The sequence below is a fragment of the Geotrypetes seraphini genome, chromosome 17 (assembly GCF_902459505.1).
Source record: "Geotrypetes seraphini chromosome 17, aGeoSer1.1, whole genome shotgun sequence".
Classification (NCBI taxonomy): domain Eukaryota; kingdom Metazoa; phylum Chordata; class Amphibia; order Gymnophiona; family Dermophiidae; genus Geotrypetes; species Geotrypetes seraphini.
The window spans coordinates 17165516-17186761 of NC_047100.1; the positions used below are offsets into that span (position 1 = coordinate 17165516).

The window sequence follows — 21246 nt, forward strand, 5'->3', positions numbered from 1 at the left end:
CCTTAATTTGTTGTGTTTGTCTGTCTTGGCTAGACTAAGTGCCACTGACACCGTCTCATATGTTTGTATAGGTCTCCCTCCATATTCACGGGGATTAGGGGCGCAGGCCCTTCGCGAATACCGTAAATTTGGGAATAACTTTTCCCCTCCATATTCGCAAGCATTCGAGTTACGGCCCTTGCAAACACCGTAAATCTGCAAATAAACATTTCCTACTTATTCGCAGGCACCGATTACGATACAAGTTCTTTAGTTTATGAAACAGTAGAATATAAACCATGCTGCACAAAACTCGGTCACACACTTCCCCTTCTTCTCGGCAACACTCGGAGGGTGGAGTCAGCTCTGTTCTGGTTCCGACAATGCTCCAGCAAGACAGCCCTGGGCGTGATGAAACCGTGCGAGTGAGGCTGCTTTAGCCAACTCTAACTTTTCACAGAATTTAACTTACAATACAGTACTACAATATTTAGCGATGGAAAAATCGCGAATAACCAAATTCACGAATATAGACTGGGAGCTGTTTAGTGCTGCAAACGGTAGTAGTGCTACAAAAACGATAAGTAGTACGGGCGTGACGCAAGGATCCACGCTTTCAGCCGTGCTGTTTAACCTGTCTTCTGCCGCTCTGTAAACTGTGGCGACATTTTGGAGTCTCTTACAGACTCCATGCAGACGACATCCAGTTTTTTTTCCTCATGGAGGTGCAACTTGGGGCAGCAGAGGAACGATTGAAGCTGGTCATTCAGGGGATAAAAGGCTGGGTGGCCTGCAACAGGTTGAAATTAACATGACACCGGATTTCTAGACCGCATAACCATAAGTTCTATGCGCTTTACAAAAGCTTATCAAAAAGGTACAATGAAACATAGAAGATGACGGCAGAAAAGGGCTACAGCCCATCAAGTCTGCCCACTCTGCTTACCCACCCCCTGTCTATGCCCTAATGACCCAATTTTCTTATCTTGACCCTCGTAGGGATCCCACATGGGTATCCCATTTATTCTTAAAGTCTGGCACGCTGTCTGCCTCGATCACCTGCACTGGAAGCTTGTTCCAATGATCAACCACTCTCTCTGTGAAGAAATACTTTCTGGTGTCGCCATGAAATTTTCCGCCCCTGAGTTTGAGCGGGTGCCCTCTTGTGGCCGAGGGTCCCTTGAGAAAGAAAATATCATCTTCCACTTCGACACGTCCCGTGAGGTACTTCAATGTTTCGATCATGTCTCCCCTCTCCCTACGTTCCTCGAGAGTGTAGAGCTGCAATTTGTTCAGTCTCTCTTCGTACAATGGAGAATGTTAGGTCAGAAATGTTGAGAAAAGGAAAGTTTTCAGTTGTTTTCTGAATTGTTCATAAGAAGATGTAAGTAATAAATGTCGAAAATCTCTGTCGTGGTATGCTGCTTGATAAGCCAGCATATGGTCAAGATAGTTCTTACTTTGGCATCCTTTCACTGATGGAAAGACGAAAAGAGCATGTGACCTTCTGCTATTCTTCTGAGATGCTATAAGAAATATATCAACTAGATATGATGGAGCTGATCCAAAAGCAACTTTATAACTTTATTAAGTGTGCAGAAGTCAAAGGTTATATGTTTTAGGCGAACACAAGCTATGATCATCCCGGATTCGGTCAAACTACTTGGTACGATCTTACAGATTTCAGGGGAGGTGAAGTATCCGGGAGTTATTGTTGATTCCTGCCCGACATTTAGGAGTCATGTATTAGGAATGATCAGGAAGATATTTTTCAAATTAAGACTGATGAGTGTCCTTAGGTCGTTATCTCTCAGGTAGTATGTTTAACATAACATAACTTTATTTTTGTATACCGCCACAATCAAAAGAATTCTAGGCGGTTTACACAAAAGAGAAAAACTGGACAATCAGCGAAGTACAAAGACTATATTGCAAAATTTTTTTTTTGTCCTGCTTTGACTGTTGTAACCTTTTGCTCTTAGGAATACCAGCCTCGACTTTATGAGCTCTGCAGGTTGCCAAGAATTCAGTTGTTAGGACGCTCTTTAAACTGAGAAAGTGAATACTGCCATCAAATTGTATTGGTTGAAATTAGATTACCGGATACGTTACAAACTGCTGGTTATGGTATACTTGTGTGTACATGGGCTTGAGTCAAGGGATCTGGTTGATAGTATTCTGCCATATTTTCCGCTCTCGAAACTCCGTTCTGTGGAATGTGCTGACTTGTTTGTTCCACCTGTTAAACAATTGCGCTTGAAAGGGTCTAGGTTAAGCACGAGATCCCTAAATATATATGCGAGCAGGAAAATTTGTATAATTTTAAGAAATTATCGAAGAAGTTCCTCTTTTTGGTCGTTGATGGGTTCCGATTGTCTAATTTGTTTGTATTGTATGTGAAGTTGTTTTAATTATATATGTACTAGTTATAACTCGCTTTGTATAAAGCAGGTTACAAGTCAATAAACCATACAGTAGAGTCCAGGTTAACTGGGTCTCAGTTAACCGGGACTCTCACACAACTGGCAAAAAAATCGCCGGTGAGGAAAAAAAATGTCCCCCGATGCACCAGCATCCTAAGCCGCAAATCCTCCCTCCCTCCAGCCCCCAAGCCCTGAAGCAGATACGAACCCCCCTCCTGCCCTGAAGCATCAGCGCAGTAGTGGTCTTAAGCTGCAAAAGCCCTCCTCCCTCAAGCCTCGAAGCGGCAGATGCAGGCGGCGGTCTTGACCCGTGAACTCCCTCCCTCTCTTTTCCGTACCTGAAGTGCAGCGGTCAGCAGGAGGCACAGGCTGCTTGTGGCCAGCCCCAGCAGGGTTATTTCCTCTGAGTCACTTCCAACGCCATCAGAGGAAAGGCCCTGCCAGGGCTGGCCGCGAACAGCCTGTTTTACGGCTGCATCCTGCCTCCTGCTGTGCTTCAGGTGAGAGAAAGAGAGAGAGAGATTGTGGCTCAGGACTGTCACCTGCTTCTGCCACTTTGGCACGTGAGGGAGGGAGGAGGGCTTTGCAGCTCAGGACCGCTGCCACGCTGGTGCTTCGGGGTAGGAGGGGTGGAATTGAGAGTGTGTTAGACAAGGTTTCTAACACACTCAATTAACCAGAGAAACAGTTATCCTTTAACCACCGATCCCCATGGATGCTGGAAAACTGAGATTCTACTGTAGTAGGTTTATGGCAGAAGATGCAATTTCTCTGTGTGCTTTTATGTATTTTTGTTAATTCATTAAAGTATTATTTTATATTTATATGATTAGTTAACGTTATTTTATAAAAAATGTATACTACATTTTAGTTGATTGTACCATGCCTTGTGCACAAACAGCATAAAGGTGAGTTACGTGGCAAAACAAATCAATAACATTGCTATTCAAACTACTATAAATGTTCACTTTTTTTTAATTTTTTTAATTCCCTTAAATTTTTATTAAATACTGTGTTTCCCCGAAAATAAGACCTAGCATGATTTTCGAGATAGGTCTTAATATAAGCCCCACCCCAAAAATAAGCCCTAGTTATATCGACCCCGGAAACCTATCCCGAATGCCCTGTCCCTGCCACACAGCCGAACCCCTGCTGACCCTCCCACCTATCCATCCCTCTCTTCCATCCAAACTCCGCCGACCCTCCCCATCGCGAGATGACCAACATACCACCCTCCTAGCAGCAGAGTCGGCAGCACTGTAAACAGGCTGCTTCGTGGTCTTCTCCCGCCGGTGATTCCCTCTGCCGCATCACCAACGATGTCATCAGCAACACGGCACAGGGAAGGCACTGGTGGGAGAAGGCCGTGAAGCAGCCTATTTAGAGGGAGGTATGTCGCCGGTCTCGCGGTGGGAGAGTCGGCAAGGTTCAGACGGGAGGGTCAGCAGCGGTTCGACTGCGCAGGGGGGGGGATGGAAAGATGCTGCTCGAGAGGAGAGAGTCTCAGTCATTATACTAAGGTAAGACCAAATAGGTGAGTTCAGGACTTGAAATTTTAGGGATTTGGACTGTGGCTTGGAATGTGGTACCTGGCTGAGAATTGTACCTACGATGAGTGGAATAAAACAAGTGGGCAGTAGGAAGATCTAAAATATGGGAAACTCCCTGAATAGTTGCAGATGAAGGTCTGTGTTGTCAGGGTCCCAGTACTGCTTCTAATGGGGAGGGAGGGCTAGAAATATACTGCAGAGGGAAGGCACAAGGGGATGGGTGAGAGGGGAGGAAAGATGCTGCACATGTGGGGGGAGAGAAAGGAAAGAGGAAGAATTGGGAAGGAGGAGAGGAAGGGAGTACATGAGAAAAATAAGACATCCCCCCAAAATAAGCCCTAGTGTGTTTTTTTAGACTTAAAATTAATATGACACTGTATAATATTCGGAGAAACACAGTATTTTTCAGAGTTCTGCATTGGTTTTGTTCTTTTTAATTTAATCGCTGTGTTTACACAAATTCAAGGATCAGAACTCTACATTATTTGTTCTTGCATTATCTTTCCTAGAAATTCCTTTGGAAATCTTGCCACTTTGAAACTACAACCAACTTACATTTACTGGTTACATGAAATGACCCCAGTCAGTGGCATAGTAAGGGGGGTATGGACCACCCCAGGCGTCATCTTTGCGGGGTCGCTGGCACTGGTGCCTCTCCATCCCCTTGCGCACTTCTTTAGATGTTCACCGGCGCATGCAGCATCTTCCACTTGCTGCTCGCGCCAGCCTCAGTTCTCTTCCGACGTTCCATCCTGTTCGCAGGAGCAGGATATGATGTCAGAAGGGAACCAAGGATGGCGCAAACCGCAGGTGGAAGATACTGCTTGCACCAGTGAATGTTTTCAAGAGGTGTACGGGGGGGGGCTCTCAAGTGGCAGGGAAGAGTGTGGGGCGTACACGGTGTGGCGATGCCAGGCACCATTGTGCCGGGTGCCAACCTCTCTCGCTACGCCACAGACCCCCGGGTCATAGAAGAAAAACACAGTATGCTCAAAAACTAGAATCAAGAAAAGCAAAAAAAAGTAAAACCAAGAAGAGTTAGTAATACTGGTGCCCACCCTGATAATTTCTTGTGAATTGGAGGTCAGTAAATCAATGTGTGGGTGAAGCCACTTACGGAGCCTGGGTACGTGTGGTATACTCTTTGAACTCTGTATCGTGAATGGTGAAGTATGGCCGGAAATCGCTACAGTACTTCAGCGGAGAAATACAGCTAGGGATGAGAAACAAAAAGGAGGAGCATTAAAAACAACAGATTATGTTAAAGTTATAATCACACTTTTGTCATCAATAAATGTCAATTTCAGAGGCAATTCAGATAGTCATATTTTTCTCTGTTTAAAACTGTAACACATCTAACTTTTTAATTAAAAATTTTTTTATATATATGTTTATGTTCATTGGTATTTGATATCTTGCCCTTTTTTTTTTAAATTCTTTATTGATTTTCAAATTTTGACAGTGCAATACAAATTTGTTAAACATGAGCTTTATACATAACGCACTTAAAATACACAAAATTAATACATTACCAATCCTTTTCTCCCTCCCTTCCTCACATAACTATTACACTGCATATGCATATATTATTGCAATACTATCGATAAATACCTTTAGCAAACCCAAATACCTTCCCCTCCCCCCACCCCACCCTATATTGCCCTATCTTGAAGAAGTTCCGGGTGGTGTACACTTACCTAACAAGGGCTAAAACCGTTTCTGACGACTCAGAGGGTGATGGGGCCATGACCACTAACGGTTCACCTAATAAGACTAATTCCCAAAGCATCTGGATATGAAGGAACACTGGAGAGAAACACCTGGAAAAGCAGATATTCATGACATGTGGAAATCTTTATTTCCAATCTCCTTCATCACATTTTAAAAAAAGTTAACAGCTAGTGTTACTAATGTGCATGGACACAATTAGTGCATGTGATTACTAATTAGGGCCCACTGTAAAAAAAAGAGACTTTTAAGCACTGCATGTTGATAGCTATGGCTATTAGGCTGTTGAAGGTCATATGTAGGAATATTAATCTATTTGCTATTAGTTGTGGTATGCAAACAAAAACAGTTTGATTGCTGTTTTCATTAGGAGAGAAGACAATTTTCTAAAGACATTTACCCAGATAAATTTTGATTTACATTACATTAGGGATTTCTATTCCGCCATTACCTTGCGGTTCAAGGCGGATTACAAAATAATTATAGGCATATGTTACCCTCACAGGTACTAACGTAATATGTCCTATTACTATTTCTATGCCAAGATCTTACGTAAATTTTAGATTATTACGGGGGGTTGTGTTATCAACATGGACATATTATTTATTAACTTCAGATATTAGTAACTAGGGGCCCTTTTTACAAAGCCACAGTGACTATTTCCTCGCGGCAAATACACCAAAGCTCATAGAAATTGAACAGGCTTTGGTGCATTTGCCGCAGGAGAATTGCTACTGAAGCTTTGTTAAAGGAGCTCTAGGTCTCATTACATTACATGGGATCGATACTAAATGAACATTTATTTATTTATTCACTCATTCATTTAGCCCATCCTCCCAAAAGAGCCCAGAACGGATTACATGGGTACATACACCGCAGTTGAGACAATGTGGACAAGACATATTTGGAAAGTGAGTGGTACAATGATCAAGTTATGGTAAAACAGAGATCGTCTGAGAAAAACTAAGTAACAAGTTTATTTAAAATATTTGATTTAATCGCAAAATCCAAATCCAATGTGATTTATATTTAGTTAAAAATTAGATTAAAATTAAAAAAAAAAAACCAGGACAATTAATACTAATTATAATAAAATAATGCATATTGAGAAAGGGAGGTGAAAAAAAAGTGGCTTCAATACAATCCAAAAGCAAATAAAAAGGGATAGGTAATGAGACGAGGTTGGGGAACGTTACCCACTTAATTTTTACTTGGCAGTGTTCCTAGTCCAATAAAATTTAAACGAATCAGTTAAAAGCGTCCTTAAAAAGCCAACTTTTTAGGAGACTTTTAAACTTGCCGAGTAATTTTTCTTCTCTTACGTCGATCGGGAGCGAATTCCAAATTTGAGGGGCTGTAACAGAGAAAAATCACATCCCTCCTTGAATAAATGAATTTTAACGAGGGAACTACTAGCAAAGATTTTTCTTCGGATCTTAAGGATTTTGTGGGAATATATGGTATTAGAAATCTTTCTAAGAATGCAGGAGCTTTGTTTACTAATATTTTACGTGTGAGTAATGCTATTTTATATGCAATTCTGTGATTTACAGGTAACCAATGCTTTTCCTTTAAAAGTGGAGTTACATGATCAAATTTTTTTTCTTTTTGTAATTATTTTTATTGCGGCATTTTGAAGAATTTGAAGTCTGCGTATTTCTTTTAAGGTGGATCCCTTGTGCAGGGCGTTGCAATAGTCATTCGCGGTCGGCGATTCGCGGTCTTTTCTGACCGCGAATGACCGGGCAGCCAGAGGGGCAGGAGAGAGCAGCTTTGACACGCAGCTCCTGATTGGCGAGGCCCGACTTTAGTGCAGGAAGAGGCGGTCGGACGGATACCGCGAGTGATTTCTTTCACTCGCCGGCGCTCCAGCTGCTCTCTCCTGCCTCTCCGGCTGCCCTCTCCCATCTCCCTCGCTAAAAACCGTATTCGCGGTTTTTCAACATTCGCGGGGGTTCCTGGAATGGAACACCCGCGAATATCGGGGGAATACTGAATAACTATACATGCTATAGTTGATGGAGACATCCGAGATACACTAATCAACTGTGGTAGATATAAAACATCTTAGATACCCTAATTAACTGTATATGTTTCAGTGAAGAACTTAGCGTATAGCCTAGTTTATCTGGGTTTGTAAAGAGGAAGGTTTTGAAGGCCATCCTAAAGTGCCATAGGTTGTCCATTCTCTGACAGATGGGGGGGGATGGAGTTCCACAGTTTGGGCATGAAGTGCGAGTAGGCATGCCTACGGGCTGATTCTGTTTTGAGGGCGCACATTGATAACTAGGCCTCTTAAGCCTCCTATCTACACATTCATATCATATAATTTGTCAAGCTAATATTTCACAATACTATTTTCTCTACAACTTTGTTTCTGGAAATTTCTATAGATATATCTTAATAGTTAATTTGATTTTAGCTGTCGTATAGTCATTTTAAGCAATTCAGCATACTTTTTTCTAACTTATTCCATCCATCTAATCTAACCAATTTCTGTTTTGATCCCACAGTTTTTACTTATGTTATGTTTCATTTTTTTAACAAACTGTAAACCGAGTCCAGCTCCTTAGGGAGTAGATTTGGTATATAAAATGAAGATTAGATTATATACTTGAAAATGTGAAGAAATATGATTTGAATTTTTTACCTGAATAAGTCCACCTCATGGATAGTGGGTAAAGATACAGATATGTGTACATCTGCCTGCAAGAAAAAGTGTAGGAGGGTTTAGAGAATTAACTTAGTCAAAATAGAGGGTGACTTCCTTCAGGTATTTAATAGGCATGTTGATAAGTCTATGCATGTATCGCATTAGCTGGAACTGAAACTAATATCACTTGAGGTATCATGGCATTATCTGACACACTACATAGGTTAAAAGGCAGAACTACCGTATTTTAGATACATTTGGGATTAGCAACATAAGGAATAGAACAGCAGAATTTTCCAAACCTGTCTAAGGGACCCTATGGCCGGTTGGTTGTCAAGACATACAGAATAACTATGCATGAGATAGATCCGTATACACTGGTCTGCTATACATTCACCAAAGAAGTGAAAATACACTGAATTATCGTTATCATTTCAGCTGCACAGTCCCCCGGTAACCTTTTCAGACACTTCTTTCAGGAAGCAACCTTTAGGAGACCTGGCACATTTTTATGTGGCATGGGTGACTATAATCTTACAACAACCTCCAAAGAACTTAAAACATTTTACTGACAATAAGGACTTGCTGCTAAATCAGTTCCAATCCAAATGGAAACAAAAATAAAACTTTTAGGGGTTATTATTGATAAAGATTTATCATTTCACGATCACATCAGTTCTATAATAAAAACTTGTTTCTATAAACTTCGTATCATTCGCTCATTGACTTCAATCCTACAGACCGAATCTATTACAATTCTGGTTCATTCCTTGATCATTTCTCATCTAGACTATTGTAATTCCCTCTTTAACGGTCTTCCACAAAAAGAAATCCGACGTCTTCAATTGATTCAAAATACAGCAATAAAACTCATTTATAAATTAGGAAAATATGATCACGTCACCCCAATCCTGAAAGATGCCCACTGGCTTCCTGTGGCCCATCGAATTACTTACAAAATTATTCTCCTGACCTTCAAAATAAAATCCTCCCATCTGCCTTCATTTCTACATAAACTTCTCATCCCTCAATGTTCATCTCGTACCTTAAGATCCACAAATCAAAATCTTCTTCTGATCCCCTCCATTAAAAGCTTTTATTACACACGGAAAATAAATTTCTCTGTTACTGCCCCAATGCTATGGAATTCTTTACCACAATCTCTTCGTGATGAACAACAACTAGATAAATTTAAAACAGGCTTAAAGACTTTCCTATTCCGTGATGCATTTATTTCTGTTTAGTATCTATCTCTCAGTCATCTTCAATCGTTTAACATCACAAATTTATTTTAACGACTTTTCCCTACCCAAATGTTGTTTTCCCATCCCCTCTTTCTCCCTTTTCTCTCAATATTGTAACTTTACCCTTCCATAAACCTCTTCCCTCACAATCAAGTCTGTCTAGTCTATGTTTTAACATACACTATTTGTACCTCTAAATGTAGAATATTTTAACTCCCCTTCCCTATTTTATTTATATTTTTATTGTAATGTACACCGGCCAGATATTTATTTGATGGTCGGTATATTAAAACTAAATAAACTTGAAACTTGAAACTGTCTTGTTCCATACACCAAGCTTTCCAAAGCACATAGTAAATTGACCAATTTAGCACATAATAAATGCATATAGTATATTATATTATCCAAGTAAGATCTCGCATCCAAAAATCATTTGGACAGTAACCTCAAGGTGCCTTTCTGAAAACAAAGTGGGCATTAGCTCACAGATGGACAATACCATTTTTTTCTTTTCATTACGAGTTCAGAGAACGCGTATGCCACGTTTCAAAATTTAGATGATAACCCCCATGTTACGAAAGTTTCTCATTTGTGAAGAACAAACAAAACCTGTTTTAGATACCTTGCCTAAATAACGAGGACACATCAACAGAAATGATAAACAACGAAAACGGTTATCAAGATGCTCTATACAGAAGTTTCCAGAATGTGCGCTCACAAATTTGTACATTATGTGGGTCCCACAAAAAAATTGCCCTTTCAGAATCCTCCTGCACAATCCCCAAATGTGTTTATTTGTCCGATGTCCTTGCTTATTTCTTATGTTTTGATTCTGAGATGAACGGGAAATATTGACATCTGGCACACAGATCTTTTTCAATTAAATAAACAAACCTGCCCTGAGAAGTTATTACAAGAAATAAACAGAAAATACATAAGGCAATCTCATAAACCTTTATTCCTTCACAAAGCAGGACAAAACAAGAGAAATCTATAACTGTCTTCATGGAGATGACAGTTTGCTATCAACATACTGAATTGAGAAGACAAAAACCAAAACTTGCCTAAAATCAAGCATTTCAGCAGAATAAATGCTAGGTTGGGTCCTGGAAAAGATGAGATATACTCCTGGAATCCAATGCATTCTGTCCAATTTTATAAAACATCATATCACAAACTCTACAAATCAGATAAATTAAGGATTCCGCTTATTCTGTCTGGTCATTCTAAACTAAACTAAATCTTGGACTTGTATACCGAGTCATCCCTGAGAAACAAGGCTCAACTCGGCTAACAATAGTTGTAGTTAATATAATTGACCTCATGGAAAAACCTATCTGCTAGAAAATGCTAAAACAGAGTAGTTTTCAGAATTTTTCGAACAACGTGACGGGAAAGACAGGATCTTATTTGAGAAGATAGGTCATTCCAAATTGCTGTTAGGAAATAGGGGAAGGAATGGACAATTTTACCAACAGATCCGGCACCTTTTACAGTAGGGAAAGAAAGTTTTAAATACATGGATAGTTCTGCAACTTGAGGGGCCAACGAATCAAAGATACCATGCAAGATTTCAAAAACTATGCAGGCACATTTCAACTGAACTCTCAATCGAAAAGGAAGCCAATGTAAACGCCTTAACAGAGGCGACACATTCAACAGCACTGACGAGAACAAAAATCAGTGTGGAGCGGATGATGTTCCAGATGCAGGCTTTCATTTAAAAATACAATCCAATAATCCACATGAAGAATCATTCAAGCTTCCAGCAGGCAGAGCTGGTGATCATTAGGCTACCTGTTAACATAGGTCGACTTGGTCATTCCTACCTGCGGTGTGGTCTCTATGAGCTGCGTGGTGGTGCCAGGCTTATCGTGTCGGGTAGGAATCCGCACCTGAGGGATTAAAGTGGACTCATTTTCTTTACAAATTTTGGTTTCTAAAAGTTGACATCACAATAATAAAGTTGAGAAACTACAAAAGAGCAAAGTATTAATGGCAGAGGGAAGTAGCTTACACTAGCCGCGCTCAGCGATGTCCCATGACAAGCAACCCCATTCCGCCTGAGAAACTATTTATAATATAAGAGTGGCACCGCAGATATATTTTTTTTCCTTTTCATAGGAGATTCATCTCCTAAATATAAGGCTAAAGTTCCTGCTGGGGGGCAGCATCTTTTCTCCTCTAATAAGGTTGAAAACAATTTTGAAGAAAAATACTTAAGATCAACCAACATAAGAGATCACATAAAATTCTATATTTTTACATCATCTTAAGAAAGGGTTTGGACAATTTCCTGGAGGAAAAGTCCGCAGTCTGCTATTGAGACAGACATGGGGAAGCCACTGCTTGTGTAGGGAATCGGCAGCATGGAATGTTGCTATTCTTTGGGTTTTTGCCAGGTACTAATGACCTGGATTGGCCATAGTGAAGAAGGGCTTTTGGGCAAAATGGACCATTCTGTTCCCTTTAAGATGAGCGATGGTCCTCCACCTACAGGCCTGCCAGTGGGTGGTGCTGTTTTATTTTCACATTTTCAATAGGGAGGGACAGATAAGCCCTGAAGGACTCCAAGGAACCTGTCTCTAGTGAATGAACACATAGTGTTAAAACACCACCCCCTATTGGCAGCAATGCAGCTGGAGGACTTCTGCTCAGCTTAGAGGGAACAATGTGACCTGGTAAGGCTATTCGTGTGCTCTCAAAGGAATTAACAATCAAAATTGTTAATCATTACCTTTATTACCACACCCATGATGGGCAAGTTTAGCATTGCCCCCGGACATGGAGCAGGCCAACGATCAATGTCGCTACAAGCTGTAAAAAATAAAATCAAGGCAAATGTTTATGTTAATATAGGACTTGTTACGTTATGAATTTATAAAATTATCTAATTTTTGTTGCAGCAGTCAACAATACCATTTTTTTTAATTTACAGTGTACATTTTAAAATGCCAATTCCTTTTACATAATTATTTGCTCCTCTATTTCTTTTCATAGCAATGAAAGTATGTAAAGTGATTACGTATTCTGAAAATTAGATTAGATATGTCAGGAAACATTCTGCATGCTGACGGACAACAGCAATACTAGGCATAAGGCCCGAGGATTGTGAACTTAACCAGGCCCACACCGGTTTTCTTTAAAAGGGCTTGCCATGTTAGTCTGGTATAACAAAGTCGACAGAGGCAGGTGGCACCTTATAGACTGACCAATTTATTGAGGCATGAGTGTGGTGCTCATTGTGACCCTGGGCAAGTCCCTTAATCCCCCCCATTGCCCAACCTACATTAGATAGATTCTGAGCCCACTGGGACAGACAGGGAAAAACGCTCGAGTACTTGATTAAATTCACGTAAACCGTTCTGAGCTCCCCTGGGAGAACGGTAGAGAAAACTGAATTTAAAAAAAAAAAAAAAAATTGAGGACCAGAGACCACTTCGTCAGATGCATTTGATGAAGTGAACTCTGGTCCTCAAAGGCTCATGACTCAATACACCGGCTTTCTTTTAACTCAAGAAAAATGGATAATTAAATATAAAAGGCATCAAGGTGAGGGGGGTGTAAGAGCTAAACCTCTTTGCTGTACATTATGTCAATTCCGGTAGTTCTATCTTTGGGAAGGGGGAAGATGGGCGGATATATGGACATATGGTTTTCTTCTTATAATTTAAAACCAGAGGACATAATTTGAGGTTGAGGGGTGGTAGGTTCAAGAGCAATGTTAGGAAATTCTACTTTACGGAGAGGGTGGTGGATGCCTGGAATCCGCTCCCGAGAGAGGTGGCGGAGAGGAAAACGGTGACGGAGTTCAAAAAAGCGTGGGATGAACACAGAGGATCTAGAATTGGAAAATAAGAGTAAATATTGAAGAACTAAGGCCAGTACTGGGCAGACTTGCACGCTCTGTGTCTGTATATGGCCGTTTGGGGGAGGATGGGCTGGGGAGGGCTTCAATGGCTGGGAGGGTGTAGATGGGCTGGAGTAGGTTTCAAAGGAGATTTTGGCAGTAGGAACCCAAGCACAGTACTGGGTAGAGCTATGGATTCTTGCCCAGAAATGGTCTTATCTGCCGTCATCTTCTATGTTACTAGGTTTTATAAAATATGGCCAAAAATAAACCAGAAATCAAAACTCCAAAAATATTGGCAACAATCTTTGCGGAGGACTTAACCCCCTGCACCCAACTTGCAGGGGGAGCACTTGTGTCTACTGGAAAAAGTGAGAGACCTTAGTACTGGGGAACTGTAGATAATAACTGAACAGTACAGTGGTACCTTGGATTACGAGCATAATCCATTCCAGGAGCATGCTCGTAATCCAAAATGCTCGTTTATCAAAGTGAGTTTCCCCATAGAAAATTATGGAAACTCGCTTTGATACATTCCCACCCCCACCCCCAATAACCGGCATCGCTCTCCCCCCCCCGCTCGCAAAGGCCCCCTCGCTCCAACCAGGCCCCCCCGCCTGAACAACTTAAACTTACCCCCCCCCCCACCGTCTAGCGCAGGCACAGATTGTGTGCCTAGAAGATCTTCCGGCTTCTGCCTGCCTGCCTTGAGCATGCATCTGCGCATGCTTAAGGACTTCTAATTCTCCCTCTCGCCGAGAATCTCTATGAAATAAGGCAGTTAATAAACCCCAAATAAATAAGATAAAAACATATGATATCTCCATGATTGTACTGGTTTGCTGGCCCCGAGGCAGTGCATGATGGGGGATCGGAACTGATCACCCCTGAATGACACGTCTACTTTCTAACCACCAGGCTAGCCCCTCACGTGTAAAGCGCTGCCTCTCACAACATTGAAACCTGCGTCTCTGGGGAGGGAAGTGCAAAAACAGTAATGGGATTTGAACCCCCCCCCTCCCACACCCCCTAATGAGAAGGCATGCCCTCTAACCACTAGCCTAACGACCTTCTCTCCTGCATAGCAATGCCTCTCAGAACAGTGAAGCCCATTTTTCTGGAGAGAGAAGTGCAAAAGCCAGGCAGCTCAGGGGGACAGGAACCTGTAGCAGGATGAATCCCCCCCCACCCAAATGAGAAGGCACACCCTCTAACCACTAACCTATCTCCTGCACTTCACTTCATCAGGAGGGCAGTATGCTTATCTCAGACTGTACGATTGCTAAAGAGAAATCAAAATTTGTCTGACCTACTCCATAATTACACTGAGGATCAAAGCGCACTGACTATCACAACGGTCTTCCCATCCAAGTCACGAGTCCTGTATACAGACATCAGAATGACATGCTACCCTGCGAGATGGAGGCACGAGTAGGGATGTCACATCAAACTGTATGAAATCCGTCATGCATCTGGCAGCCAACATGCCCCAACTTCTCCCCTGCACCCCTTCTCTTTTTCCATACAGGTGGAGGACCTCAGGAAATGGGGCCAATAACAGAACCAGCACGAGCAGGATTTTCTCCAGGGGGGGGGGTGTGAAGAGCTGTGCATCCAGGCAAATAAGTAACAATTCAGTGAAGGCCACATCCAAGATCAAGGTTAAATGATTCATTTTCATTTACCAACGCTCGGAGTCACGATTACTACTGGCTTTCTTCATCTCTCGCCTGGACCAATTTTTTAAGAGACTTGTTTATGCACAAAAATCGATCAGCAATTGTGAGCAGTGATTTATAAAATTAACATAAAGATGTGTAATAGATCATATTTTTAGCTGCTCTAAGGAATTTGGATAACTGACCTGCTTCTAGACAAGGATCACTTTTCTCAAAATACTCAGGAGCAATCTTCTTGAGCACAGTCTGGAAAAACTTGATGTAAGGTAATTTGCTGATCATAACTAGTGACTAGAACAGAGACAAGAAAATTAAAAAGTGTTCATTAGATCTGGAACTAAAACCAGGAATTAGCATTACCATATATACTTGAATATAAACCGGGATTTTTGGCCCCAAAAATGGGTGGGGGGGTCACGGTTTATATTCGGGCCAGCACCCCCTCCCAGACTTATTGCAGGCCACCGCAAGGCTCTGCACTAGAGAATGACACGGTGACAAAATTTATCACCATTCCCGTCCCCGCGGATAACCGTGGGAAATAATCCCATGTCATTTTCTAGTGTCTATTTCAACTTCAGTCCTTCTACACCAGCATTCTTCAAAGCAAAGCTTGCGGGTCAGTGGTTGTGGCCATTCATACTCTGATTCTTATGTGAGCCAAGGATAATGAAGCCATTGTGACATCACTGATGTGATTGGCTCTTAGGCACTGGTGGAATGAGGCATTATGACATCACAATATCTGCTCTGGATACCAGAGACTGTCATTCTGTAGTGTCTGTTTCAACCTCGGTCCTTCTACACCAGCATTCTTCAAAGCAAAGCTTGCGGGTCAGCGGTTGTGGCCATTCATACTCTGATTCTTCCCTCTCTCCTTAAAGAATTACATGAAGATGGCTTCCCGCGGTTATCCGCGGGGACAGGAACGGTGATGAATTTTGTCACTGTGTCATTCTCTACTCTGCACCCTGCCCTGTCCGTCGTACCTACTCTGCCGATCCCTGGCGATCCAGTAGGCAGGAGCAAGCTTTCCACACTCCTGCCCTGCTGCTAACCCGGTCGGTCAGTGAGCGGCACTGAGCAGGAACTGCTTTGGTGCTGCTGCTTGGCACCGAGCGGCTTCCTGACTGGCTCCCGCAAATTCTCGCCAGAATTTGCGGAAGCCAGTAAGGAAGCTGCTCAGCGCCTAGCAGCAGTGCCAAAGCATACTCCTGCTTGGTGCCACTCAGCGGCTGAAGAAACCACAACTCATGGTGGCCATGGCAGCGACCAACCGACCAGGTTAGTAGCGGGGCAGAAACACGGAAAGCTCGCTCCTGCCCACTGCATCTCTGAACCACAAGGAATCAGCAAAGGAGGTACAACAGACAGGGCAGGGAGGGGGGGCAGGAAGGAAGGGGGCTGGGTGCAGAGCCTAACAGGAGAGGGAGGGAAGGGGGCAGGGCCTGAACGGGGAGGGAGGGAAGAAGGCTGGGTGAAGAGCCTGACAGGGAATGGAGGGAACAGAACTGGGTGCAGTGCCTGGTAAGGAGGGGGCTGGGTGCAGAGCCTGACAGGGGAGGCAGGGGGCGCTGGGTGTAGATCCTGGCAGGGCAGTTGAATATTAAGCTGCCTGACTTATATTCGAGTCAACCATTTTTCCTCCTTTATTGGGGGAAAATGGGGGTCTCGACTTATATTGGGATCGACTTTTATTTGTGTGTGTGTATATGGTATCTCAACACACAAACTTGTTCTTAATTTTCTGGTTGATTTGTCTCTTTTTATTTTTTATTTTTTTTTTTTTAAAGTAAAATTGGCAATGCTCAATAAACCAATAAAAAGTTTTAAGTAAACCTGCCTGAAAGCTTGCAGTTTTCAATAAAAACAAACAATCTCAAGTGAGTTATGCCTTGAACTAATCCTACAATGAAACATGTTCGTGAGGCCTGGAAGCATTTCCCGTTTCCCCATCACTACAATGACTGAAATGACCCGCCAGCAATGTTTTGAAAGGAAATGAATGTAACTCTCCTTGAGTTACAAATGAAAAGCACCTAAATCCAAAAATCCTTCCCTTCTCGATAAGGGTAAAAGAGTTGAACAATTTTAAGATCTTTGAAGTTGAATTATTTGGCGCATGAGAAATGCAGTTTCCCCGTTATGCTGGAATGCTACAGTATATGTGTGCATTTGTGAAGGGAAAGAAGAAACAATTGAACAAGGACTTATTTGCCATAACAAAATATCAGCAAAATGGAGTAATGATGAGGAACATCTTGGGCTAAAAAAGAGACTAGGATCATCCATCAGCAGTGAGAAGGAACAGGCTGGAATGGAGGAAAAAACAAACACAATAGCCCAAAGAAAAGTGCATGCTGTTTTAAATGAAAAACACAATCGTTAAATTAACGTGTTCAAATGAAATACGCACATGCTTTATTAAGAACTACACTTCTCCCTCCGTATCCGCAGATTCGTTTATTCGTGATTTTTCGGCTGCCGGCTCCGCCCACCTAATTTTCGTCACCGAACCCGGGCGTTTCACATTGGAAATCGCTGCTCCCGGTGGTTCCTGAAGGAAATCGCTGCGCCCGGCGTTTGTACGGAGCAAATCGCAGGTCGGGTTATTCACGGTTTATTATCTTTTTCAGGTCTATTTTTACCGAAAACCCACAACAATATACAAAAAGTTATTCGCGGTTTTTTCAGTATTCACAGCTATGTTCTGCCCGCACCCCCCGCGAATTACGGCGGGAGAAGTGTACTGCTCTTCCTCAACACTGTCTTTCCTAACAGCAAGTTAAGTCTGGAACATTCTAATTCACTGACCTGTCACCAAAAAATAAATACAGGTACAGTAGTACCTTGGATTACGAGTATAATCCGTTCCAGGAGCATGCTCGTAATCCAAAATGCTCGTTTATCAAAGCGAGTTTCCCCATAGGAAATAATGGAAACTCGCTTTGATGCGTTCCCTCCCCCCCGAGAACCAGCATTGCTCCCCTCGAAGGCCCCCCCCCTGCGATCAGGCCCCCCCCCCTGCGATCCGGCACCCCCCTGCCTGGAACCGGCACCCCCCGCCACGATCCGACACCCCCCCCCGACACGATTGGGCACCCCCCCCCCGACATGATCCGACATACCCCCGACACAATTGGGCACCCCCCCCGCCACTTCTTACCCTCATCTGGGAACTCTAGAAGATCGGACTTCTCGTCTGCTGGGCCTTGAGCATCTGAGCATGCTCAAGGCCTGCGAGTTCATGTTCACGTTCAGAACGTGAACTCGCAGGCCTTGAGCATGCTTAGATGCTCAAGGCCCAGCAGACGAGGGCCAATCTTCAAGAGTTCCCAGATGAAGGTAAGAAGCGGTGGGGGGGGGGTGCCCAATTGTGTCGGGGGGGGTCGGATCGTGTCGGGGGGGTGCCCAATCGTGGCAGGGGGGTCGGATCGTGGCGGGGGGATGCCCAATCGTGTCGGGGGGGGGGGTTTTGATTTTTGTGCATAAACAAGTCTCTTATAAAATTGGGGGGGGTGCCGGTTCGAGGCAGGGGGAGTGCCGGATCGCAGGGGGGGGGTGCTCGTAAATCGAGCCATGCTCGGTTTCCGAGGCACCGATTTTGCAAATGTTTTGCTCATCTCGCAAAACACTCGCAAACCGGTGCACTCGTAAACCGAGGTACCACTGTACTACTAATTCTAACAGAAAGTGCTTAGATTTCTAAACACTACTTAGGTATACTTTTCCTCAACATAGTTGTTTTTAACCAATCACAATCAAAAGAAGCTTTCTGAAGTCATTTAGAGTTTTCTTTTGCATTTGCTAAACTAACAATAATTACTTTACCTTTTGAAAGTACCCTCTTTTTAGCGTTTTATCACGAACTTGTCTGAAATACACATAACCGTAGTAGTATGCTGGATCCTTCTATAAGACAGGGGAGGAAAAAAAAGACAGACATTTTAAGAATGCTTAACAAATATTTGTATAGTTCAACCAAGTAATTGGATAACTCATCATTCCACACCAAAACTATTTCCAACATTCAAAGTTATGGCATTGCCAGAACTATGTAAAAATAGCATTTATTTATTAAAAAATTTATATACCGCATACAACTATGCGGGAGCCTTCCCTCCTGCTGAATCGCTACAGGCTCTGCCAGTCTTGATCCCACCCCTCAAAATCAGGAAGTTAACATCAGAGGGGGGTGGGATTGAGACCGGCAGAGCCTGTAGCGATTTAGTAGGAGGGAAGGCCCCCGCGGTGTCTGACTTCGTTATTGCAGGACTGGGACAGGACCGAAGACAGAATTGCTCACAATTCAGATGCGCCGCTGAGTAGAGAGTTGCGCGGGGACAGAAATCCCACCCATCCCCGCCCGTCCCCCACCAGGATCCTCTCCGTCCCCACCCATCTCCACCAGGATTTTGTCCATCCCCACCCATACCCGCCAGGATCCTCTCCGTCCCCACCTGTCTCCGCCAGGATCCTCTCCGTCCCCACCTGTCTCCGCCAGGATCCTCCCCATCCCCACCCATCCCCGCAAAGAATTACCTCCATCCCCGCCCATCCCTATAAAAAGCAGCAATTACTTCTGACAGGATCATCAATTCCACAGTTTCTTTTGTGTTTGCGCTGCTGTTTTCCTTGTGGAATCTCTTTGGTGGAACCCTTTTTTTGTTTTCTGTTCAGGTAATTAACTTATAAACCCCCTCTTTTATTAAGGCTGACGTGTCCATTATATTATATGGATGAACCTTGCTTCCAAAGCCTTTCATCCCTGTGGGAGTCCCATTGGCTAGAGGGGGGGGGGGGTCCCCATGGGAGTCCCGTGGGTTAGGGGGGATTCCCGCGATCCCCGTTCCCGTGCAGACCTCTACCGCTGACTTCTCATTCCCCCCTCCTCCCGGCGGCCAGCAAACAGCGTGGAAGACCGCCACCGGGAGGAATCAGTTGCCTGCCTCACATATCAGGCCTGCCCCTGACCCGCGACTCCATTTCCCACAGCCCGGTAGGCTTAAACTTGGATATTTTTTTTAAACTACAGTAGTAGGCTCAAATATAAACAGAGACCCCCATTTTTGGGGCCAAAAAATCTCAGTTTATATTCGAGTATACAGTATCTGTTCATTGGCATTTAACCAGATACAGGAGGTAAAACTGTCAAGGACAACTTTACCATGAATCATGCAACTGAATATCAACTTCTTTAGGTTCAAATAAACAGGATTTGTTTTACTTAGCAATTTTCAATTTAAAAAGTGTTGTTGCTAATGATTCAAACCTTTAAATAAATGGGTAAGTCTTTATCAAATTGGTCCATGAGACAATGAAGAGAGATCTTCCTGCCAGAAGACTGACGAAATCTGAAACAAAACTGGGTGTCTCCAAGACAACCTATTGAGAAAAAGGAGGACAATTCGAAACACGTATTTTAAATGGTAATTAAAATCAAATTTTTAAAAAATCAATTCTCTGAATTAAATTTAATGCAGAAGAATAAGTGACTGAAGAACACTGAAAACAAAAAAGCAGCTTTGTCCACTTTACAGCAGCTGCAATCATTATTCAAATCTCTCAATTCAGTTCCACGAATAAGCTGAAAACCGTACGAGATCTTTATCATTGTAGACATTTTTCTAAGACAGTCACTGGCGTTAATTCCAAGCAATAAACGTTTTTATTTCCAAACAAGTTTTAGGAATAGATCAAAAGAATTTCCAAAATGTTCATCTGATGTCATTCTTTATTTTGCTACACGCTTTTACAAGAGAGGATAACATTCAGAAGTTTTTATATACATCTACCTACAAGAAAAATTGGTCCCCAGTTAAAGTAAACATGATCTTACACAGAATACATACTTTCATTTGTGTAAAAGACAGGGTTGGGTTCGGAGAGGGAAAATTCACAGGGATTGCATTTACAAATCTCAGGGTGCACTTTGCACCTGCTTCAACGTGGGGGTGTGAAGTCCATGTGGCATGCACACCATTCACATTTTCAAATTCTGTAAGCAGTAGTATATCAACACTTTCCTCTATCCATGTACATCTGGTGTTTTTAATACTGAGGGCCCCTACAAACATTTTCAACGTGCCGCCTATTTTTAAAAGGCTATTTACATATGTATATAACTCCAAAATTGGAAT

General features: G+C 42.7%; 1 protein-coding gene across 1 annotated transcript in view; it reads right to left on the bottom strand.

Annotated features, from left to right (window-relative positions):
• DENND6A (DENN domain containing 6A) overlaps window positions 1-21246 on the bottom strand; it is a 56050-nt gene that overhangs the window by 22615 nt on the left and 12189 nt on the right. Inside the window, exons 4-11 of the mRNA XM_033926774.1 lie at window positions 20379-20491; window positions 18938-19018; window positions 15292-15397; window positions 12315-12394; window positions 11407-11472; window positions 8331-8386; window positions 5650-5772; window positions 5070-5165 (exon numbers count right to left, since the gene is read on the bottom strand). Of these exons, the coding sequence (XP_033782665.1) occupies window positions 5070-5165; window positions 5650-5772; window positions 8331-8386; window positions 11407-11472; window positions 12315-12394; window positions 15292-15397; window positions 18938-19018; window positions 20379-20491 (721 nt within the window). The remainder of the gene's footprint in view (window positions 1-5069; window positions 5166-5649; window positions 5773-8330; window positions 8387-11406; window positions 11473-12314; window positions 12395-15291; window positions 15398-18937; window positions 19019-20378; window positions 20492-21246) is intronic.